Source organism: Myotis yumanensis, unplaced genomic scaffold (assembly GCF_028538775.1).
Source record: "Myotis yumanensis isolate MYYU_CA2020_CCGP unplaced genomic scaffold, mMyoYum1.0.hap1 SCAF_4, whole genome shotgun sequence".
Lineage (NCBI taxonomy): Eukaryota > Metazoa > Chordata > Mammalia > Chiroptera > Vespertilionidae > Myotis > Myotis yumanensis.
Window position 1 is genome coordinate 102,836,132 of NW_027223755.1, and position 19,593 is coordinate 102,855,724.

The 19,593-nt window shown below is 57.1% G+C and overlaps 1 protein-coding gene across 1 annotated transcript; it reads right to left on the reverse strand.

Moving 5' to 3' along the window:
* Positions 1-11,689: 11,689 nt before the first annotated feature.
* LOC139009515 (mastin-like) lies at positions 11,690-19,559 on the reverse strand. The gene is made up of 6 exons (XM_070413785.1): positions 19,467-19,559; positions 15,836-15,896; positions 15,508-15,619; positions 15,038-15,312; positions 11,983-12,140; positions 11,690-11,860 (listed from the first exon to the last, which is right to left on the reverse strand). The coding sequence occupies exons 1-6, from the start codon at positions 19,557-19,559 to the stop codon at positions 11,690-11,692; spliced, it is 870 nt and encodes a 289-aa protein (XP_070269886.1).
* Between the last annotated feature and the right edge of the window lie 34 nt (positions 19,560-19,593).

Sequence of the window (19,593 nt, forward strand, 5' to 3'; positions counted from 1 at the left end):
GGGGAGACCGTGCTCTTCAGGCCTCGCACAGCCTGAGCACCAGGGCCACTGCGCCCGCCTGTGCTGTGCAGATCCCTTCTTGTTCTGGGCTCCATGCCACACCTGCAGTGATCAGTGGGTTTTCACTTGATAACTGGATTGGAGTAGTTAGTGTTCCCTAGTGTACACACTGCCTCCAAAGCCAACGGTGCCACTAAGCCCCGTGCCTCTGTTTTTGCTGGCAGGAGGTGCAACATATAAGTTGCCCTTTGCCTTGGAAGGGGTGTCTCAGCCACCGCCAAGCACTGCACCCTAAAAATGCCATCGATGAGTCAAGCCCATACCAGGCAGGTGTCTCACTAGAGAACGGCTCCTCTGTTCTAATGACCATGATGTCATCTGAGCACAGGACCTGTGGGGTGCCCTGCTGGATGGCTGGCTTATCACGGGCTAGACTCCGGGTGCTCACTGGTGTCCCTCCAGGCGACCGCAAGCTGCTGTGATCCTCCCTCTTGATGGGGATTGGAAAAAACTCACCAGATCAGAAGTCACCTTTCAAGAGCCCGAGGCTGTGCCGATTTGTCCTAGTCAAGATGCCAGCATCACAGCCACGGCTGCTGCTCACGACATGCTCCAGAACCCACGCAGTGTCTGCAGGGACCCTACTGTGCATTCACTGGGCTGTGATGAGCCTCGCCCCGCCCCCGCCCCATCTCCATGCTCTTGGCCTCTGCTCTCTGCCGCCCCCTGCTGGCCGCACCTTGTGGGCCAGCCCCCTCACTTGGGCAGTTTTTTATTCACGTTTGGGGGTACAAACCGAGTGCTCACTCCATGCCAGGGGTCCAGGGACGAACCGAAGACACAGCTTTGCCCTTGAGGGGCTCTCAGGACAGCGAGTGCTTTGGGGGAAGTGGCTGGAGCGGGGCTGGGGGGACAAAACTGGAACTGCTTCTGGGCTGGGCTCAGCGCTGAGCCACTGGGGACCCCTCAGAGGGCACAGGGGCCTGAGCCGGGAGCCGCGCCGGCAGGTGGGCTGGGCGTGCTGGGCACTGGGGACCGGCTCCTGGCCAGCACCATGGGGTGCTGTCCTCCGCTGGTCGCTGACCTTCGCTGGTCGCTGACCTGGCCCGCTGACATGCTTGAAGAGGGGGCCTGCAGTTAACCCTCGTGGCCACACGGGGGCGCGTCCGGGCCCACGCTCTCTGTGGAGGAGGGGTGTTGTCAGGGCAGGCAGCTGGTGGAACAGGTGCCAGCACACCTGGCGGCTGTGCAGGTGGGGGCTGCGCTGCCTTGACTCCTAGGGACGCGATTGACAGGCGACTGTTAAACTCCAATTTCTTGGCGTGGGCCCTAGTCCAGGTGTCTGCTCTCATCCTCCTTGAGTTGGGGATTCAGTTCAGGGGATCCCTCAGCTCACCCTTTGGGGGCTCACTGCGTCGCTGAATGAACTACTGGTCTGTGGCGTTCTCTTTGCTAGGCTGCTCCCCTCTTTCGATGATCCATGATCGTATTCTTCGTGCAAGAATCTCCTCTGGGTTATCTTTCCAGGGGCCCAACTTCACGGAGCGCGGTCAGATGAGCTTCCAGACTGGATGTATGTGCTTGTACCTACCCGCTGTCGGGGTTGAACAGCGGCCCCCACAGGTCTGTCTGGGTCCTCATCTCTGGAACCAACGGAAATTACATAACCCGGCACCTGACGGGATTAAGGATCTTGAGAGGAGGAGCTTCCCCTGGATTAAGGGGGGGTCGGGGGGTGGGGACTCAAAAGGCAACCACATGGGTCTTTAGGAAAGGCCCAGAGGCAAGGTGAGCGCGGAGGCAGGGAGTGCAGTGCGGTGGCCGCCACTCCAATTTATAAAAAGAGAGAAAATAAACGCATTCCTCTGTTTCCATCCACCAGGTTTGGCAGTTTTTTGCGGGAGCCCCAGGAAATGAGCAAACCCACCCCCTCAGCACACGGCAGTCCCCTTTCTCTACGTCCCCCCAGCCTCTGCGGGCGCCTGTGTGTTTAAGTTTTCCTTTCTGACAGGGGTGATCCCGAGAACCCTGCCAGCAAAGCTCCCAGCAGCCTGAGGGGGGTGGGGATGCCTGCTCTCCCTCCTCTTTTCACAAAGGCGGGCTCACTGGGTGTACTTACCTGGACACGTTCACCAGCTTTAAGTGTGCGCTGTGACAACCCTCTGGACAAATGCTCACAGTCTCGCAAGACGTCCTGCTGCACCTGGCGGAGGCGACCTGCAGAGACAACAGGTGGCAGCCCAGACTCCCTCACATCCTGTCCTTGTCTGGCCTCCTTGGTGCCTCCAGCCATCGCCCCTCAGCACCAGGCCTTTGCTGTCCCCTGTCTGTCGCCAGGGGGCCCCCTGGCCTCTATCTGACACAGCTTTCACTCCTGCTTTCTCTGTGGCCAGGCGAGTGTATTCCCAGGCTGCCTAACAAAGGACCACAAACTGGGGGGTTTGAAAGAACAGGAATTAATTGCTCACGGTTCTGGAGGCCAGAAATCTGAAATCAAGGTGTCAACATGAGTTCTTTCCAGAAGTTTCGAGGGAGAATCTGTTTTGTGCTTCTCCCGGTGTCTGGCGGGTAATTCTTGGCATCCTTTGGCCTATAGACCATCGCTCCGGTTTCTGCCTCTGTCTCCCATGGCCTTCCCCTCTCTTTCTTTTCTTCTCAGGACACCAGCCATGGCTCTCAGGACTCACCCTGATCCAGGATGACCTTGACTCCATTCCATCTGCAAGGACCCTGTGTTTGAAACATCACATTCTGAGATTCCTGGTGGACATGATTTTGAAGGGATGCTATGCGAACCCTCTGTGCCCGGGAAAGGGAGCCAGGCTCTACATGGATCTATTTCTTAAAAAAATATTTTTTATTTTTTAATTTTAGAGAAAGAGGGGAAGGGGGTGGAGGGAGAAAGAGAGAGAGAAACATGGATTTGTTGTTCCATTTACTGATACTCTCATTGGCTGATCCTTGCATATGCCCTGACTGGGATTGAACTCCCACCCTTAGTGTATTGGGACGCAGTTCTAACCAACTGAGCTACCCACAGGGTCCACATGGACCCATTTCCTGGGGGGTGGGAGCTGCACCCAGCACCCTTTCCTGAAACCCCTTTCCTGCTGCAGTAGCCAGAATTGTGGTGGCTGGTCTCCAGGGCGTGCCTGACCCAGGAGTCAGCAGATGTGTGGCCAGCGGCCTGACATGGGCATGACTCAGGGCCCCACATGGGCCGAGTGTGGGCTGGATAAGGGTCTGGCCCCACCCTTCCCGATCCTGCAGGTTGGGCCTGGCTCCCTGGGCGGTACATACTGTCCGACCCAAACACTCCTGCACATCCACGCCTATGACACAGCTTCCTGCAGGCTGGGACCCTGGCTGTGGGGCAGGGGAGGACGTGTGCCCCATCACTCCCTCTCCCCTGGTCCTCCCACACCAGCAGCGAACAGTCACAGCCCATGGATTTGCCCCTGAAAGCAGTAAAGTGTCATCATGGACACCAGACCACCCTCCCCGCCCTCCCCTGCCCCCAGGGGAGCCCGCACCTCAGCCATGTGGGCGGGGCATGAGGGCTGCTCCTCCCAGTTGTCAGAGGCAGCACTGGTGTCCCCGGGGACTGTGCATGCCTGGCTGCCCCTCCGATGGCACCCGAGCCTTCACTCCAGTTCTGCTCGGTGACTGCAGACTCTACCTTGTCACCTTGTCACCTCGTCACCTCATCGCCTCCGCATCTGCCACCTCCCTCAGTTCCCTCTTTTCCCTGAGCCCATCTCAGACCTTTTCCCTAATAAATGGGGGAGGGGGGGGAGAATTAAAAATACATTTTAGAGCAGGTTTATATTCATTAATTTGTGTAAAACGCCAGCGCCCACACACACAGTTTCCCTCCCTCGAATGATGCTCATTAGTGCGGTTCCTTCGTTACAGCTGATGAACCGCTACGGACCCACTGTTATTAGCTGAGCCCACAGCTCACCGCAGGGTCACCGCTGTGCGTCCTGTGGGCTCGACATGTGTGAGGACCTGTAGGCACCGTCACGCTGCCTCTTCCTCTGGCGTCCCCACCAGCCTCGCTCCCATCCCACCCGCAGCCCCAGGAACGCTTTTCTCACGGCAAGTTCCCACCTGACAGCCACAGGGGCGCATCTGGTTCAAAAGGTCACACTCGAGCTCGGTGTGGGTCCCCCTCCAAGAAGTGACCAAACGGACTCTCTGCAGGGCCTGCCGGGCGCACACAGCAGCTCTCGGACACACACTCCCTTCCCCACTCCCTTATTTCCAGTGGAAACTCACCCCTACCCGCCATCAAAGGCCCATTTTTCTCTCAGGTGAAAAGAGCACCTGGTGAGATAAGCACATTAAAGCCACACTGAGGTCCTGTTATCCAGGCAGCAGATTGGCAAAGCTGAAAAGCCCAGGCGCGCTGGGTTCAGGGGAGGCCGGCTTTGTGGGGACGCACGGGCTGCTGGTGGGAGTGAAGCTGGGGCAGCCACCTGGGGAGCCAACCAGGCAAACCTCCCGCAGCTGCGGCCTGGGCCCCCAGAACACAGGCACCATTGCGTCTGGGCACAGCTGGTCATTCACCGTCATTCCTGGGGGCACAGGCTCCATCAGCATCAGTGCTGGAAGATGGACGGGAATGAGGGCTACGGAACCACAAGGGGGCGTGCCAGCAGCAGTCCCCAGCCTCAGGGTGGGTCTCACCAACATCAGCAGACTCCACAGACACAAGTCAGGAAGGAAACCCCCTGTGTGACTCCGGAGCAATGTGTGCCCCTAGGAAAGTATAAAGAAAAGCAACTGCCCTGGCCGGTTCGGCTCAGTGGATAGAGCGTCGGCCTGTGGACTGAAGGGTCCCAGGTTCAATTCTGGTCAAGGGCATATATCTTGGTTGTGGGCACAACCCCAGGAGGGGGTGTGCAGGAGGCAGCTGATCGATGTTTCTCTCTCATGGATGTTTCTAACTCTCTATCCCAGGGGTTCTCAACCTTGGCTGCACATTAGAATCACCTGGGAATCTTTTTAAAATCCTGATTTCTGGGCCTCATCCTCCGGAAATTCTGTTTCTTTGTTACTAATGTTGTGGCCCCACCCCATAACAAAGGAACAGAATTTCTGTAGGATGAGGCCCAGAAATCAGGATTATTAAAAGATTCCCAGGTGATTCTAATGTGCAGCCAAGGTTGAGAACCACTGGTCTATCCCTTTTCCTTCCTCTTTGTAAAAAATCAATAAAATATATTTTTTTTTAAAAAAGGAAAAAAAAAAAAAAGAAAAGCAACAAAAGGCAGGATTGGGGTCGCCAACCAGACACCCTGAACGCGCGGTCTTTTTGGGTCTGTGTGCGCCTGGGGTCCTGTGTGTCCAGCATCCCTGGCACCTACCCTTTCTCAACCCATAGCCGTTGGCCCGTGTGAGGTTTGGCCCAGGTGGTGTAGGTAGAGGGGCCCATCGGGGCCATTTGGTGCATGGGGACCCTGGGCCCTGGGCTCCAGACCCCGGCAGGGGTAGGAACATCCCTGGCAGGTTCTTACCTCCTATCTCCAAATGTTAGCGGAGAAGCAAAATTCACCCACTGCTCCCCATTGTCCCGATGCACTTCTCCAGACTCACCTGTTCCAAAAGCATATCATCTGTCTATTCTCCCAGCAGGACATCGCCTCATGGGGGCAGGGCTTCCAAACACAGGGTCCAGGACCGGCAGCCGAGACTATGATCACGGCCAGCACCTGCCGCTCCAAGTTCAAGCAGAGCCTGTCTGCTGTGGGGGGCGTGGGCATCACCCTGCCGAACCTGGAGGCCGCCCTGACATTCTCCCATCATGGCAGCCTGGTCTCCCTCCACCTGACCAGGCTGGACCTGTGCTGCTCACTCAACCTCCCACACCATAAGGGGCAGACATCATCCCTCATTTTAAAAAAATATTTTTATTGATTTTTTACAGAGAGGAAGGGAGAAGGATAGAGAGTTAGAAACATCGATGAGAGAGAAACATCGATCAGCTGCCTCCTGCACACCCCCTACTGGGGTTGTGCCTGTAACCAAGGCACATGCCCTTGACCGGAATCGAACCTGGGACCCTTCAGTCCCCAGGCCAACGCTCTATCCACTGAGCCAAATCGCCTAGGGCTCATTTCTCATTTTGAGACAGAAACACCCAGGCTCAGAGAGGTCAAAGCCTTGCTCAGGGCCCCACAGCAGCCAGTCTCTGATGAGGGACACCTGGGCCGGGAGGCTGGAGCCTGAGTGGGTGGGGGTTTTGTCCCTGGAGCGGAGGCTGTTTCTCTTCAGTCTCCTGGGCCAGACACAGAGCCTGCCTGGGATGGAGGAGCCGGCAGCCCCAGCCTCTACCTGGACCACACAATAGCGCATTGTTTCTATTTTCCATACTTTTTCTGTTTATTTCATTTCTAACAGTAATAGAATTTTTTGAAATTCCAGATTTTATTAAATATCTGATCAAATTTATTATTTTTAAATAATAATTTAAAATACTTCAATCACAGCAGACATACAACATTATATTAGTCTCAGGTCTTCAGCATAGTTATTAGACATTCATATAACCTATAACTTAAGGGATCATCCACCTCGCCCCCATAAGTTTGGTACCCATCTGACACTATACATAGTTATTACAACATTGTTATATTTCCTATGCTATACTGTACATCCCTATGACTTTTTATAACTGACAAATTTAAGGAGGAAACATGGAGTGGGAACTGGGGGAGGGTTAGGGTGCTTTGGGTGGGGACCCTGCAGGAGCCCAGCCTCTGCTCTCTGCCGCCCCCTGGTGGGAGCTCTGGGCCAAGGATGCTGCAGGAGCCCAGCCTCTGCTCTCTGCTGCCCCCTGTTGGGGGCTCTGGGCCAAGGGCGCTACAGGAGTCCAGCCTCTGCCCTCTGCCGCCCCCTGGTGGGAGGTCTGGGCCAGGACTCTGCATGAGTCCAGCCTCTGCTCTCTACCGCCCTCTGGTTGGGGCTCTAGGCGAAGGATGCTGCAGGAGCCCAGCCTTTGTCCTCTGCCCTCCCCTGATGGCTGCTTCCTGTCAGCCGGGTGCCCTCTCTTAGGCAGTGTTTTGTTCACATTTGGGGGTGAAAACTGAGTTCCCACTCTGCGCCCAGCCTCTGCCCCATGCTCCTGGGGTTCAGGGATGAACCTGAGACTCGGCTCTGCTATCAAAGGGCTCCCAGGATGTCTGGAGCTCTGGGGAAATGGGTAGAGGGGAGCTGGGGAACAAAAGTGCAGCTGCTGGGCTGGGCTCAGCGCTGAGCCAGGGGACCCCTCTGTGGACACCGGGGTGTAGGCCCCGAGCTGCACCTGCAGGCGGCCTATGGTATGTTGGGCACCTGACAGTGACAGGTGCTGGGAGATGCTGAGGAATCTGCAGGAGGGACCCGGACTATCTTCCTGGCTTCCCTGGGGGCTCACCCTCGCCCTCTAGTGGGGGGAAGCCACAAAGGCTGGCTTATGCTTGGTACCCCTTCTTCCTCTCCCTCTGTCCTCCAGGGGCGGGGTGGGCGCTGGGGTTGGAGGTGGTGGAGCTACTGCCCCTGCTAGGACAGTTGGGTGCAACTGCTAGTGCAGTGACCTGGGCATCCATTCTTCTGAGATCCCCCTGCACCAGCTGGCTGCACAGCACGGTCACTGAGACCCTGACCCCTCCATGACCTCTCCTCTCCTTGGCGCCCCTCCTCCAGGTGTGCCCTTGTTGCTCCCTCATTCCTGGAACCCCAACTCCTCCTTTCTTCTCTGGCACATGGGAGACACGTTGCGGGCTGCCTCAGTCTGTGCCCCTCACCATATCCCTTCCCCGTGGGAACCGGGCTTGGCCACCTGAGGGACAGAAACAAGGCAGGAGCTGACGCGCTTTCCTGGAAGCGTGGATGCAATGTGCCCTCAGCGATGACTTCCTTAGAGCCGCATCCTGGCCGATGTTGACAAGCCTCCCTCGGGTCCCTTCAGGAAGGAGGGGCCAGCCCTGCTGCTGGGACAGCTGGGGGCCAGCTCACCAAGGCCATGCCCCTCCCGCTGTCCCCACCTGGAGATGGATGACAGAAAGTTACGCAGGCCGGGCCCTCCCTGACCCAGGGGCCTCCACCTCCTGACCCCTGATTCTTGTCTGGAGGCTGCCGAGCCTCTGACTGTGGGCTTCTGGGAACCCAGCCCACAGCAGCTAGAGCCAGGTGTGACCTGAGGAGGCCACTCTGGGAGGGGCCTTGGAGCTGGACACTGCTGCCTGGCCCCAAACACATGCCCTTGACTGGGAATCAAACCCAGGCCTCTTCGCTCTGCTGGACGCTGCTCCATGGGAAACCACAGGGAGGCGGCTGCACCTCCAGCTGTGGGGCCTGTGCAGTAGGAGCCCAGCAGGCAAAGCCTAGGGAGCCCAGGTGATGCCAGTCAAGATGCCCACCCATTAGAACACGGTGGGGACCAGGGGGCCTGGTTCTCCCGGGGGAGGGAGCGTGGAGAGTGGAGAGCAAGCAGGAGGCAGGAGGAGATGGTGGAGGTGGAGCCCCAACAGCCTGAGTGTCACAGGCTAGCACCCGGGTCTAGGACAGAGGGCCTGGCTGTGGGAGGACAGCCACCAGCAGAGGCTCCAGGGAGCAGCACACAGAACTCGGGGGCCATCCTCAGAGCCCCGGCGGGCACTGCAGAGCTGGGTGCTGCCTGGAAGCCGGTCACAGGCGCTGCCCTCGGTGAGGAGCAAGGCTGTCCTGTGGACACAAAGCTGCGCTGAGGCCTGTGTCCCTCTGAGCCGTCGGGCAGAGTGAGTGAGGTCAGTGTCATTGTCAGTGTGGTCACAGGTGTCCCGTGGTTGGTGGGGCCTGAATGGGACAGCCAGTGCCATGAATGAGGGCCTCCAGGAGCCATCCCTGCCCCGGGTCCAACACCTCCATTGTGACACCTGAGGACCCGTGGACGCTGGCACATTGCTGCCCCCATAGCATCCCCACCCCTCCCTTGCTGGTCCAGCCTCCACTGCAGTGTTGCAAAAGGGGCTGTTAGGTAACAGAAGCTGTGCCCTTTGCCCACCTGGGAAGGCTGGGCTTCTGCCTTCCCCTATCAGGGCTCAGGCATCCTCATCACAGCCCCGGCTTTGATCCTGACTCTGATGCCCACCCAGCCCCACCCTCACTCTGTGCATCCATTCCTGTCACTCAGACCCCGCACCCTGGGACCCCCAATGGCGGCCTGAGGCCAGAAGGACTCCTGCTCAGAGCAGAAGTGCAGGGCACTGCCCCCCCCCGCCCCTCCCTCCCACACAAAGCTGCTGGCCTGAATGCCCATGTGCCCTCTATCTCAGCATCCCCTCTTCTTATTTTTTTGTTAATCCTCACTCCATGGTATTTTTCCATTGATTTTTGGAGAGAGTGGAAGGGAAGGGGAGAGAGGAGAGAGCAAAGCATCAATGTGAGAGGCATATCAATTGTTTGCCTCCTGCAGGCACCCCAATGCTGGGCTGGGGATCAAAACTGCAACCCAAGCACATGCCCTTGACTGGGAATCAAACACAGGCCTTTCGCTCTGCGGTCTGACACCTCAACCACTGAGCCAAACCAGCCAGAGCCCCCTCTTCTTTTTAAAACTATTTGCAGATACACACCATGTCATAAATATAGAGATCATGACAGCTTTGTTTTTTTCCTTATTAATTTTACTCCCACCCTACAACCCCCTCCCCTTGGGCCACCACCCACTTGTTCTCTGTATCTATGAGTCTGTTTCTGTTTTCTTTGTTCATTTTTTGTTTGTTTTTTTTTAGATTCCACATATGAGTTGCTCATTTCTCAACATCTTTGCAAACATGTGGTTTTATTGCACTTTTTCATTTTCTCCAACCTGATGAGTGTGACACTGCATGTCCTTTTTTTCCCTCAGTTTTCCTCTGATTATGAAGGAGGCCAGTCAAGGCTATGGCCACTCAGGGGTGTCTGGAGAATGGCATGCAGTGTGTTTTCCCATTAATGCTTTGTTTTCTGTGTCCCACACGATTCCTCCGAATTAGTATTTCTTCTTCCTGAAATAAATCCTTAAATAGTTCTGTTAATGAGTGCCTGCAGGTGATAAGACACTGTGTGTCTTCTGTTTTGTAATGTCACTCTTTTTTCCTCAACATTGTGTGACAGTTTATCTGGGAATAAAATTTTATGTTGATGGTGATGTTTCCTCACCACTTCCAAGGAATTGCTCCAGAGTCTCCTTCCTCCTCCTGTTGCTGATCAGCAATCCCCTGCGTCTGACGTCATTTCCTTTAGGCTAAACTCTCACTTGTCTCTGTGGGCTTTTCATGTGGACATTGTGCAGTTTCACTAAAATGGGTTTAGGTGTAAAATTTATTTGTGTTTATTCTGCTGAATTTCACAGGGCACTTTCCACTGAAGGTTCACAGTTTTTCTTTGATTCTAGAAAATTCTCAGATATTTATGTACAAATACTACGTTTTCGTTTTTCCAGACAGTTTTTTACGTTCCTAACAAGGGGTTCTCACTCTCTAATAAGCCTCTGAAGTTGGAGGCTCTCAAACCATCTAACAAGAAGCACTTTCATGTTTTATGGGGTTTTTCATGATTCCTCTGTTACTGAGATGCTGATGTTGAAAACCAAACAAGCCAACATTCAAGCTCACTTTGTGAATGGTCCTCCACCCTCCAAATCCCTTCCAAGCTCACGCCTCTGTCCCCACCACCTCTGTTCCCACAACCTCTGTCCCCACATCCTCTGTCCCCACAACCTCTGTACCCACCACCTCTGTCCCCACCATCTCAGTCCCTCTGCCTGGAGCCCCTCCCCCTAATGCCCACCGTCGCTGGTGCTTCATGAGCTGGGCCTGGCAGCTCAGCCCCGTCAAACCCTCCCGGCAGGTCCAGGCTGGAGCACGCCCTGTTTCCCCCACAGCTCTGTGTTCAGCACTCACCTCCACACCGTGTCCCACACTCACTGCGGTGCTGTGGTTATGTCTGTCCTCACCTCCCTGTGGGTTTCAGGAGCCCAACAACCTACTCAGTGAACTCCTTGCCCTCGAGACCTTGTCCGTGCTGGGCACACGTGATCAAGAATAATTAAGGGAGGGAGAGAGGGGAAGAGGGAAGAGAACTAAGCAGAAACAAGTATGAAACAAGAGAGAGAGAAGAACATAGAAGAGGAGAAAAGGAAAATAAGAAGCAGGGGAAGGAGGTCGGGGAGGAAGAAGGAAGAGGAAGTGGAGGGGTGGAGGGTGGGACACTGGGACAAGCATAACCTGCATGAGCTCCCAGAAATGCCATCACAGGAACTGAGCCCTGGAAACCTCCTCACACCCGAACCCGGAGACCTGGGACCCGGAGACTCTCAGGGAGACCCCCACTGTGCCCTCAGTCACCGCCATGATGAGTCCATGCCACCATCTCAGCCACAGCTTGGAGCTGGCTTTTCCAAGTTTAATAGGAATCAGAGGGTGAGCAGGAGGCCATGGGCCCAGACCCCTTGTCATGGCCCCCCTACTGTGAGAGACACCAGCCTGAGGAGCATCTCCTGTGTCTGCCACCCTAAAGTCAGGACAGGAGGGGGACCCCGAGGGCAGGAGGCTCTTGACACTGTGGAGGGTGAGATGAAGTGTGAGGAGGTGGGAGGATGAGGCTGGAATTGGGAAAGAACAGGGGTGTCAACAAGGAAGATTGAGGGTCTCCCCATCATGGGACCCCTGCCTGGCCTCATCTAGGATCCAGGGGGCGGAGGGACATACTTCCGGATCCAAGAAATGTAGCTCATCACCCGGGCATACACCCCAGGGAAGTCGCGAAGACCACAGCTGTATCCCCAGCTCACGATCCCTACCTGGACCCAGGTGCCTTCCCAGCTGCACACCAGGGGGCCCCCGGAGTCACCCTGTGGGGAGAGGCAGGACTCAGTGAACATCGCCACATGGGCCACTGCATGGAGCTTCTGAGTCCAGATTCCCTGGGCCAGGAGGGGACAGAGGACAGAGGACGGGGCAGGTGGGGTCTCACCTGGCAGGAGTCCTGGCCCTCACTCCTAGGGCACAGCATGTCATCCTTGATGATCTGGCCAGTGTTGGTGGAAGAGTTCCGGTAGCGCTGGTTACAGACCTCGTTCCCCACAATGGGAACCATCACCTCCTGCAGCTGGTAGGGCCAGAGCCGCGGAGCTGTGGCGGGGGCTGGCTGAGAACCAGGGCTGGTCCAGGCTTCTGCTCCTTCCCAACAACAAGGTACTGTTTCCAGTCCTTCTGAGCCCTGACTCTTGGGTCTAGAGCAGCTACACCTGGCCTGGGACTGAGCTCCCAGCATCCACTAACCCCATTCAGTTCTAGGACGCAGCACTACATCAGCCACAGTCTGGGCTCCACAGGCCTGAGGACGGGCACTGAGGAGAGTGTTATCCCAGGATTGTTCTCCTTGAAAAGGAAGGGCTCAGGGCTCACCCAAGAGAAATGCATCACAGCAGGAAGGAGACACTCCTGCGCTGATGGGTGGGTTTCATTCTGATTTAGGGACCTGGGCACTGTGAGATCACGACAGGCCCTGCCTCTCCCTCCAGGACTGACTCATCCTCAGGAGGACAATCAGGGTCCACACACCCCCACGGGGTGAGGGGAGGACCCAGGCAGAAGCCTCAGGAGGGTCTGTCCATCTGGCAGAGCAAACACCTGTGTCCTCAGTGTCCATGAATCTGATCATGAAACCGCAGCTCTGCACACATTTAGGCTCAACAGGAAATCCCCCCTCTAGTAACCAAATGTAGAATTAGCACATGGCCCAGTACTCCCACTCCTAGTCTGTACCCCAAAGAACGGAAAACAGGGATCCAAGATGGTAACAGAGTAGGTGGAAGATACCGTCACCTCCTCCCAGGACCAAATCTGAATCACAACTAAATTATAGACACTCAACCTGAATAACCAACTGAAGACTGGCTGAAAAGAGGTCTCAGCATTAAGGACACATGGAAGAAGCCACATGGAGACGGGGAGGGTAGAGACACAGAAAGGGCTGCATTGAGAGTTAGGAGGGACACCTCAGCTGCAAAGGTCCCCTCTGAGTAGGGAGGGGTCTCCACCCCATCCTGAGGTCCCAGCCTGGAACACCAGAGCCTGGAAGAGGAGCCACACAACTTCTGGCTGTGAACATCCGTGGGGACTGCACTTGCCAGAGTGAGACAGGAAACTGCCAGGCACCCAGACGCCCTTTTAAAAGGCCAGTGCACAAACATCTCTATGGCAGGTACTCAACCTGACTGGGCTCCAGTGGACCGACAGTGTCCCAGAGTTGACAGGAGTCACACAGGGAGAGATTGGTTGTATGGCTTTAGGGAGAGGGCTGGAGGGGCAGCCTCCATTATCCTGGGCTGAGTCCTCTCCCACATGCCCACAGATGCCATCTTTCCTGAGTTGAACATCCCCTCCATAGGGCATCAGCCTGGGGGAATGCACCTGCCCCCACCTCCTCCAGGCTGCCAGTTGGCTCAGCCGACCAAGCTCATGCCCTGCAGGGGAGTCTGCCAGCTGCAACCAGCCTGGCCCACAGAGTCTTTCTCAGAAGGTCTGGAGGAGGTCTGAGCAGACTCCAGGGCTGTTGGAGACACACAGGGAGAGACTGAGTTGTGTGTCTCTGAGGTGAGGGCCATTTCCCCAGGCACCCGACTAGCTCCACTGTGCAGAGCCCACCCTCCTCACTGCCAATCCTAATCTGTGTGATCCTGAGGAACTCTACTGGCCTCACCCTGATGACACCCAGAGACCCTGCCCCACTGCACAGATTTGAAGACCCCTGGTGCTGGGTGGTGGTGGCTGGCCTTGGTGTGCCCTGAGAATTTTGTTGAGTGATGTCACACCCAGCGCTGGAGCTGAGTTTGAATCTGTTTCAACCTGATGAACACCACTCGCCCCAACCCAGTGACTCATTGAGAAACTACCTCATGCAACTCAACTACCGGGATGGATTAAAAAATACAAATTGGTCGCTACAAAACAGTCACAGGGAATGTGAAGTACAGATTAGGGAATATAGTCAATAATATTGTCATAGCTGTGGATGGTGCTGGGTAGGAATGGAAATATCAGGGCGGGGGAGACACTTTGTAAAGTATATGACTGTCTAACCACCATGCTGTATGCCTCAAGCTAATACAAAATAATATTGAATAGAAACTGTCATTGAAAATGTCTTAACGACTTGAGAACAGGTTCCCTGGCTGTGCTTGAACACACAGGTCACAGCAGCCTGATTCACAACAGCCAAAAGGTGGAGACGGTCTGTCATTCGGGAAGGCCGACAAAATGCTCCCTCCACCCAGTGGGAGGTGACTCGGCCACAAAAAGCAATGCGGTTCTGCAGAATGTTAAACTACAGTGGGAAGCCTGGGGAGGGTTGGGGGGGGGATTAAGAGACCAACTGAAGGACTTCTATGCATGCATATAAGATTAACCAATGGACACAAGACACAGGGCGGGGGGGCTGGGGGGTAGGGGCGGGGGGAATGTCAAGGGGGGAAAAAAGGAGACATATGTAATACTCTTTGTAATACTTTAAGAAATAAAAATTATAAAAAAAAAAAAAAAAAAAAGCAATGCGGTTCTGACACAGGTTACAGCACAGCTGGGCCTTGGCAACGTCATGCTACGTGAAAGAAGGCTAACACGCGGAAGCCACACGTTGCATGATTCACATTTACATGAAACGTCCAGAACAGGTAAATGCACAGAAGAGGAAAGGAGCTCCGTGGTTGGCAGAGCCTGGGGAGGGGCAGTGACCGTGTCCTGGAGACCAGGCTTCGTGTGTGAGGAGGAGAAGTTCTGGAGATGGTGGTGCTGAGGCTACACAACATGGTGAACGTGCTGAACGCCACTGAACCGCGCACTGACCAATGTCATGTATAATGTTATGCACATGTTGCCACAAGAAAAAGGTGGAGGATTTCCCCAAATTGCAGAGAATAAAGTGTTGTCAGCAAAGCCACAGCCACTCACCCAGCAGGCTGCTCTGTGTCCACACCCCCAGGGGGCTGCCCTGTGTCCACACCCCCAGCAGGGTCCCTGAGCCTTACCTCCGAGGCTGCTGTAACCCCAGCCAGTCACCCAGCACATCTTCCTCTCAGGGACCCTCAGCGAGGCAGGTGGGAGGGGGACCAGGTCGATGCGCTCAGAGAGTGTCACAGGGGCCTCCAGTTTCAGCAGGGCCACGTCCGCGCCCCCCTCTGCAGACAGGCTCTGGTTGAACTTGGGGTGGCAGACGATCTTAGTCACATTTGTCAGTGTGTCATGGTCATAGAGTCTCAGCTGCCCAACTTGAACCCTGAGGCCATAGGCTCCCCAGTCCTCCCTGGGGAGAGGGACCAGGCGCCTCTCAGAGGAGCCTCCAGGTCAGGGCCAGTCTGGGCACAGCAGCAGGGCTGGGGCTGCACTAACTGTGTCTTCCCCTGAGACCCCGGGCACTGCCCACAGTCCCCCTCCCATCAGCCCTCTGTGAGTTTCCCACCCCCACCCCTGCCAGGGGGCCTCGGGCTGTGTGGCTCACCGCTGGGTGCAGTGGGCTGCGGACAGAACCCACTGGTGGTGGATGAGGGACCCCCCACAGAGGTGCTGCCACAGCTCCAGCTCCTTATTGTACCTTCGGACGCTGACCTGCCAAGGTCATCACCCAGTGGGGGCATTGTGTGCCCCCACGGGGCCACCCTGCTGAGTCAATGAGCCGGGCCCTGGGAACACAGGGGACGCTATCAGAGACCCAGCAGGGCCCCTCGCTCTCTGTCTCTCCCAGGATGAACCAAGGAGGCCCACCTGAGTTGATGCTGAGGGGCCTGGGCAGCCTGAGCAGAAGATGGGGACAGGGAGTCAGGACTCACCTGGGAACGAGGGCACGGAGCACCCCAAGCCTGGGAGGGTCAGGATCAGCAGCCCCAGCATCTGCGGGGATGGCAGGGACCTGGATGAGACCACCAGGGGCCGGGGTCCCCGTGTGGGGATGGAGGAGCCGGGGTCTGAGCAGCGGCATCCTCACCTGGGGGGACCCTCCTTGGGACCCTCTCTGCACCCCTTCATCCCCTGGCACAGGAAGGGCAGGCGGGGGCCCCTGGCTGGGCCATGGGCAGAGAGAGCTGCTTTTCTCCCATGCCCACCAAGTCGGGGGTCAGTCAGCAGGCAGCGAGGAGCTGCTTCTGCGCCCTGGCACTGCCTCCCCCGGACCTGCCACCGCTGTCACTGGGCAGCAGCCATCTCTGGCAGCACGGATCTCAGCCACAAAGCACAGCCAGCCGGCGGCCTGAGCAAGGAGAGCTGCCAAGAGGGTTCAGTTTTGCTGGAAGAAGCGCCAGAGCTCTGCGCTCAAGCAGACGGGCTCAGGGAGACAGAGCCCCAGAGCTGCTGCTGGACCTTGAGCCACAGGGCAGCCCCTGATTCCACTGGACCCTGTGAGACAGCATGGAGCTGGCCACCATCTGACTAGAGCATGCCATCTGCCTGGCACGTGGCCTGTGGCCACCCTCACTGCCACCAGCTGAGGCCATGCACCCTGCCCTCTGCAGGGTGCTCTCCAGAAGCTGCCCCGAGATGGGCTTTCATGTGGGTACAAGTCAGGGAGAGGCACCTGGGAGGCAGGTGGACAGAGCAGAGATGGACAGAGGGCGAGCCTTGAGCAAAGTGCTGGCTGATGACACCTTGACCAGCCCACAGGGAGACCCAGGCCACGGCCCCACTGGGACACGGTGCCCACCCCCTGCCTCTCCCTGCGCTAGCCAAGAGGGACCTGCCGGGGCACGGAAGCCAGAGGAACTGCCAGGCCTCCCATCAAGTCCTGCCCTGAAAGGGGACCTGGCCCGCCTCTGTGTCCGGCAGCGTCCCCCACCTTCTGCCTCGTGTGCTGAGGAGGCGGCCGCAGGATCACAGAGGAGTCCCTGCCCAGGAAACTGGGAAGCAGAAGCTCAGGGTACAACTGAGGCCGACAGGGCCCCTCCACTGTCCACCTGGATCCCACCCTTTGCTACTAACGGGACTCTGGGACTTACCTGGTAGCACAACCCAGACCCCCATCCCTGAGAGGCTGAGCTCTGGTCACAGGGACTTCTCAGGCGGGGTGGCTGCACGTGTCCAGCTGCCATCACATTGATGAGGGGGTAGCAAGGGACACCCAAGAGCCCTCAGTTTCCCTGCCCCCCATTGTGACACAGCAGCCCTGCCTCTGCCTGGTGCAGAGTGTCAATGTCCTACCAAGATGGTGGCACGTCTTGCTCCCTGGCCTCCAGACACAAGGAGCTCAATGTACCCAGACACCAGCTGTCACTCACATCTCAGGAACAGTCCTCAGTGCAGGCTGCATGGCCTGTGTTGTCCTGCCCCCCCGGGGGTCTTGCCCATCACCAATACTTTTATCACGATCGTGTCTGCTGCGTCCTGTGTCGCCAGTGCAGCTGGACCTGCAGCAGAGCCCTGTCCAGCGCTGGGACCACTCAGAGCCGGCAGCCTGTTGTGGGGCCAGCGTCCCGGGCTGGAGGGCACTGTGAGGTGGGGAGCACGCTGCTTCCCTGAGAGGGGCAGAGGCCCTCACTGGCCTGTTGTTTTGATGGGGGCCCTGGGTGCTGGGCCGTGGGAATCCTAAAGATTTCCTGTGGCCAGGCCCCTGCCTCCTCAGGGTTGCGCTCCCCCTCTCAGGAGCACACAGCCTGGTGGCCTGTAACCTCACCAGTGAGGGAGTCAGTGTGGACCAGTGCGGTCCCTCAGAACCTGCCCTGCTTTAGAAATAAGTGCAGATGCAACTAGTTCAGATGGGGTCAGAGTGGAGGGGGGAGGCCCTTAATCCAATGATGGTTCCTTGTGGGAAGAGGTGAGGATGCGGAGAGCACAGAGGGGTGGGGAGGACGGGGTGGAGGTCCAGGTGTTCCTCCGCAACCAAGGGTCCCAGCACCACCAGCAGCTGCAGGAGGCAGGAGCCTGGGAGTAGCTGTGGCCCCAGAACAACTTGATTTCGGGCCACTAGCCTCCAGCCGGTAAGAAAGTGCATTTGTGTTGTTTTAAGCCCACGCTCCCCAGTCGGGGGCTGTCACTGTGACCCCAGGACACCACACAGGGGGAGAGCCTGGGGGTGACTGAGGTGTGATGTCCACCTGGAAGGGCATGGCCCTGCATGGAGTCCCATTCCAAGCCCTGAAGGTGTCTCTTGTCACTTCAGACAAGAAGAAGCCAATGAGTGTGGGCCAGGGGTCCTCAAACTTTTTAAACAGGGGGCCAGTTCACTGTCCCTCAGACCGCTGGAGGGCCGGACTATAGTTTAAAAAAAAACCTATGAACAAATTCCTATGCACACTGCACATATCTTATTTTGAAGTAAAAAAACAAAACGGGAACAAATATAATATTTGTATTTGCATGTGGCCTGTGGGCCGTAGTTTGAGGACCCCTGTGTGGGCTCTCCCTAGGGTCCCCATGGGCACCGACCTGGCCTGCAGGGTCTCTATTGGGGGACAAAGCCCTGCTGCTTCAGTGTCACCGACCTCTGAAGGCCCAGGCTCAGTTAGAAAAGATTTCAGAGACCAGAGGCAACATGCCCTCCTGTCCATCTCCAGCCCAGGCATCTGGGTCCACCCACCTTGATTCCTGCTGAGCCCAGGATGGGAGGTGCTCAGGCTGTGATTCCAGGCAAATGGTGGTGGTGGTGGTGGTGGGGGTAGCAGCGGCCCTAAGCCCATCCTCCCGAAAGAGAGCCCTGCGGGTCCACCCCATGTCCATGCCTGCAGGCTCAGCCCCAGGCCCAGGCGTGTCTCACTCCAACCTTCCCTCCAACTCCAAGTTCTAGGTCCTTCTCCCTCCCCTGGGAGCACTGGCCTCTGAGTCACTCAGACCCTCAATTTTACCCCTAGGAACACTAAAGGTCTGACTACACCCTCACCCAGGGAGGAAAGCCCTACAAAGACTCAGAGTGCCCAGAGCCCAATGGGAAGGCAGGCAGCCCACACCCTCCTGGGGGGCACAGGGGACCTGGATGTGTGTGGACCACCTGGCAGCCGCCCACCCACTCGGCCCCGTGGACAGGCAGTCACTTAGGCAGAACCTGTACCTGGAACCCGAGGGCGAGAGCACAGGGCCAGGCTGTGCTGTGTCACCCTGTCCTCCCTCCCTGTGCGGAGCAGATCCCCAAGGGGTCCATCTAAATGGTGGTGCCTTCCAGCAGAGTCTCAGGCCTTCTTTTCCCAGGAAAAGGCTTTTCTGGAGAGCTCCTGGTTCCCAGGAACCCAGATTACAGGGCACATGGGGGACTCAGCTCCTGATCCGCCACCCCCCCCTCCCCTGGAGCTTCCACTCTCCCTAACTCGGAGTCCAGGCATCCCGGAAGGACTGAAGGACCGGGTCACAGTGATAGAGGAGGGCTTTTCACCCTGGCCTCGGGGGAGGGGTCCAGGCACTGCAAGGTCTGGAAGGCCGCCACCCCATTGTAGAATCAGACTGGGGAGTAGCCTGTCGCTGCAGGGTATGGAGCCCCCTCACCCACAACACAGGCAGCCTCAGGCTCCACAGGCCCTCCTGGGTCCTGGCCCCAATCTGCAGGTGCAGGACCCACCCCAGTCGGGCACCAGCCATGCCCCCCAAATCCTACTCCAGCAGGAAGTGCACC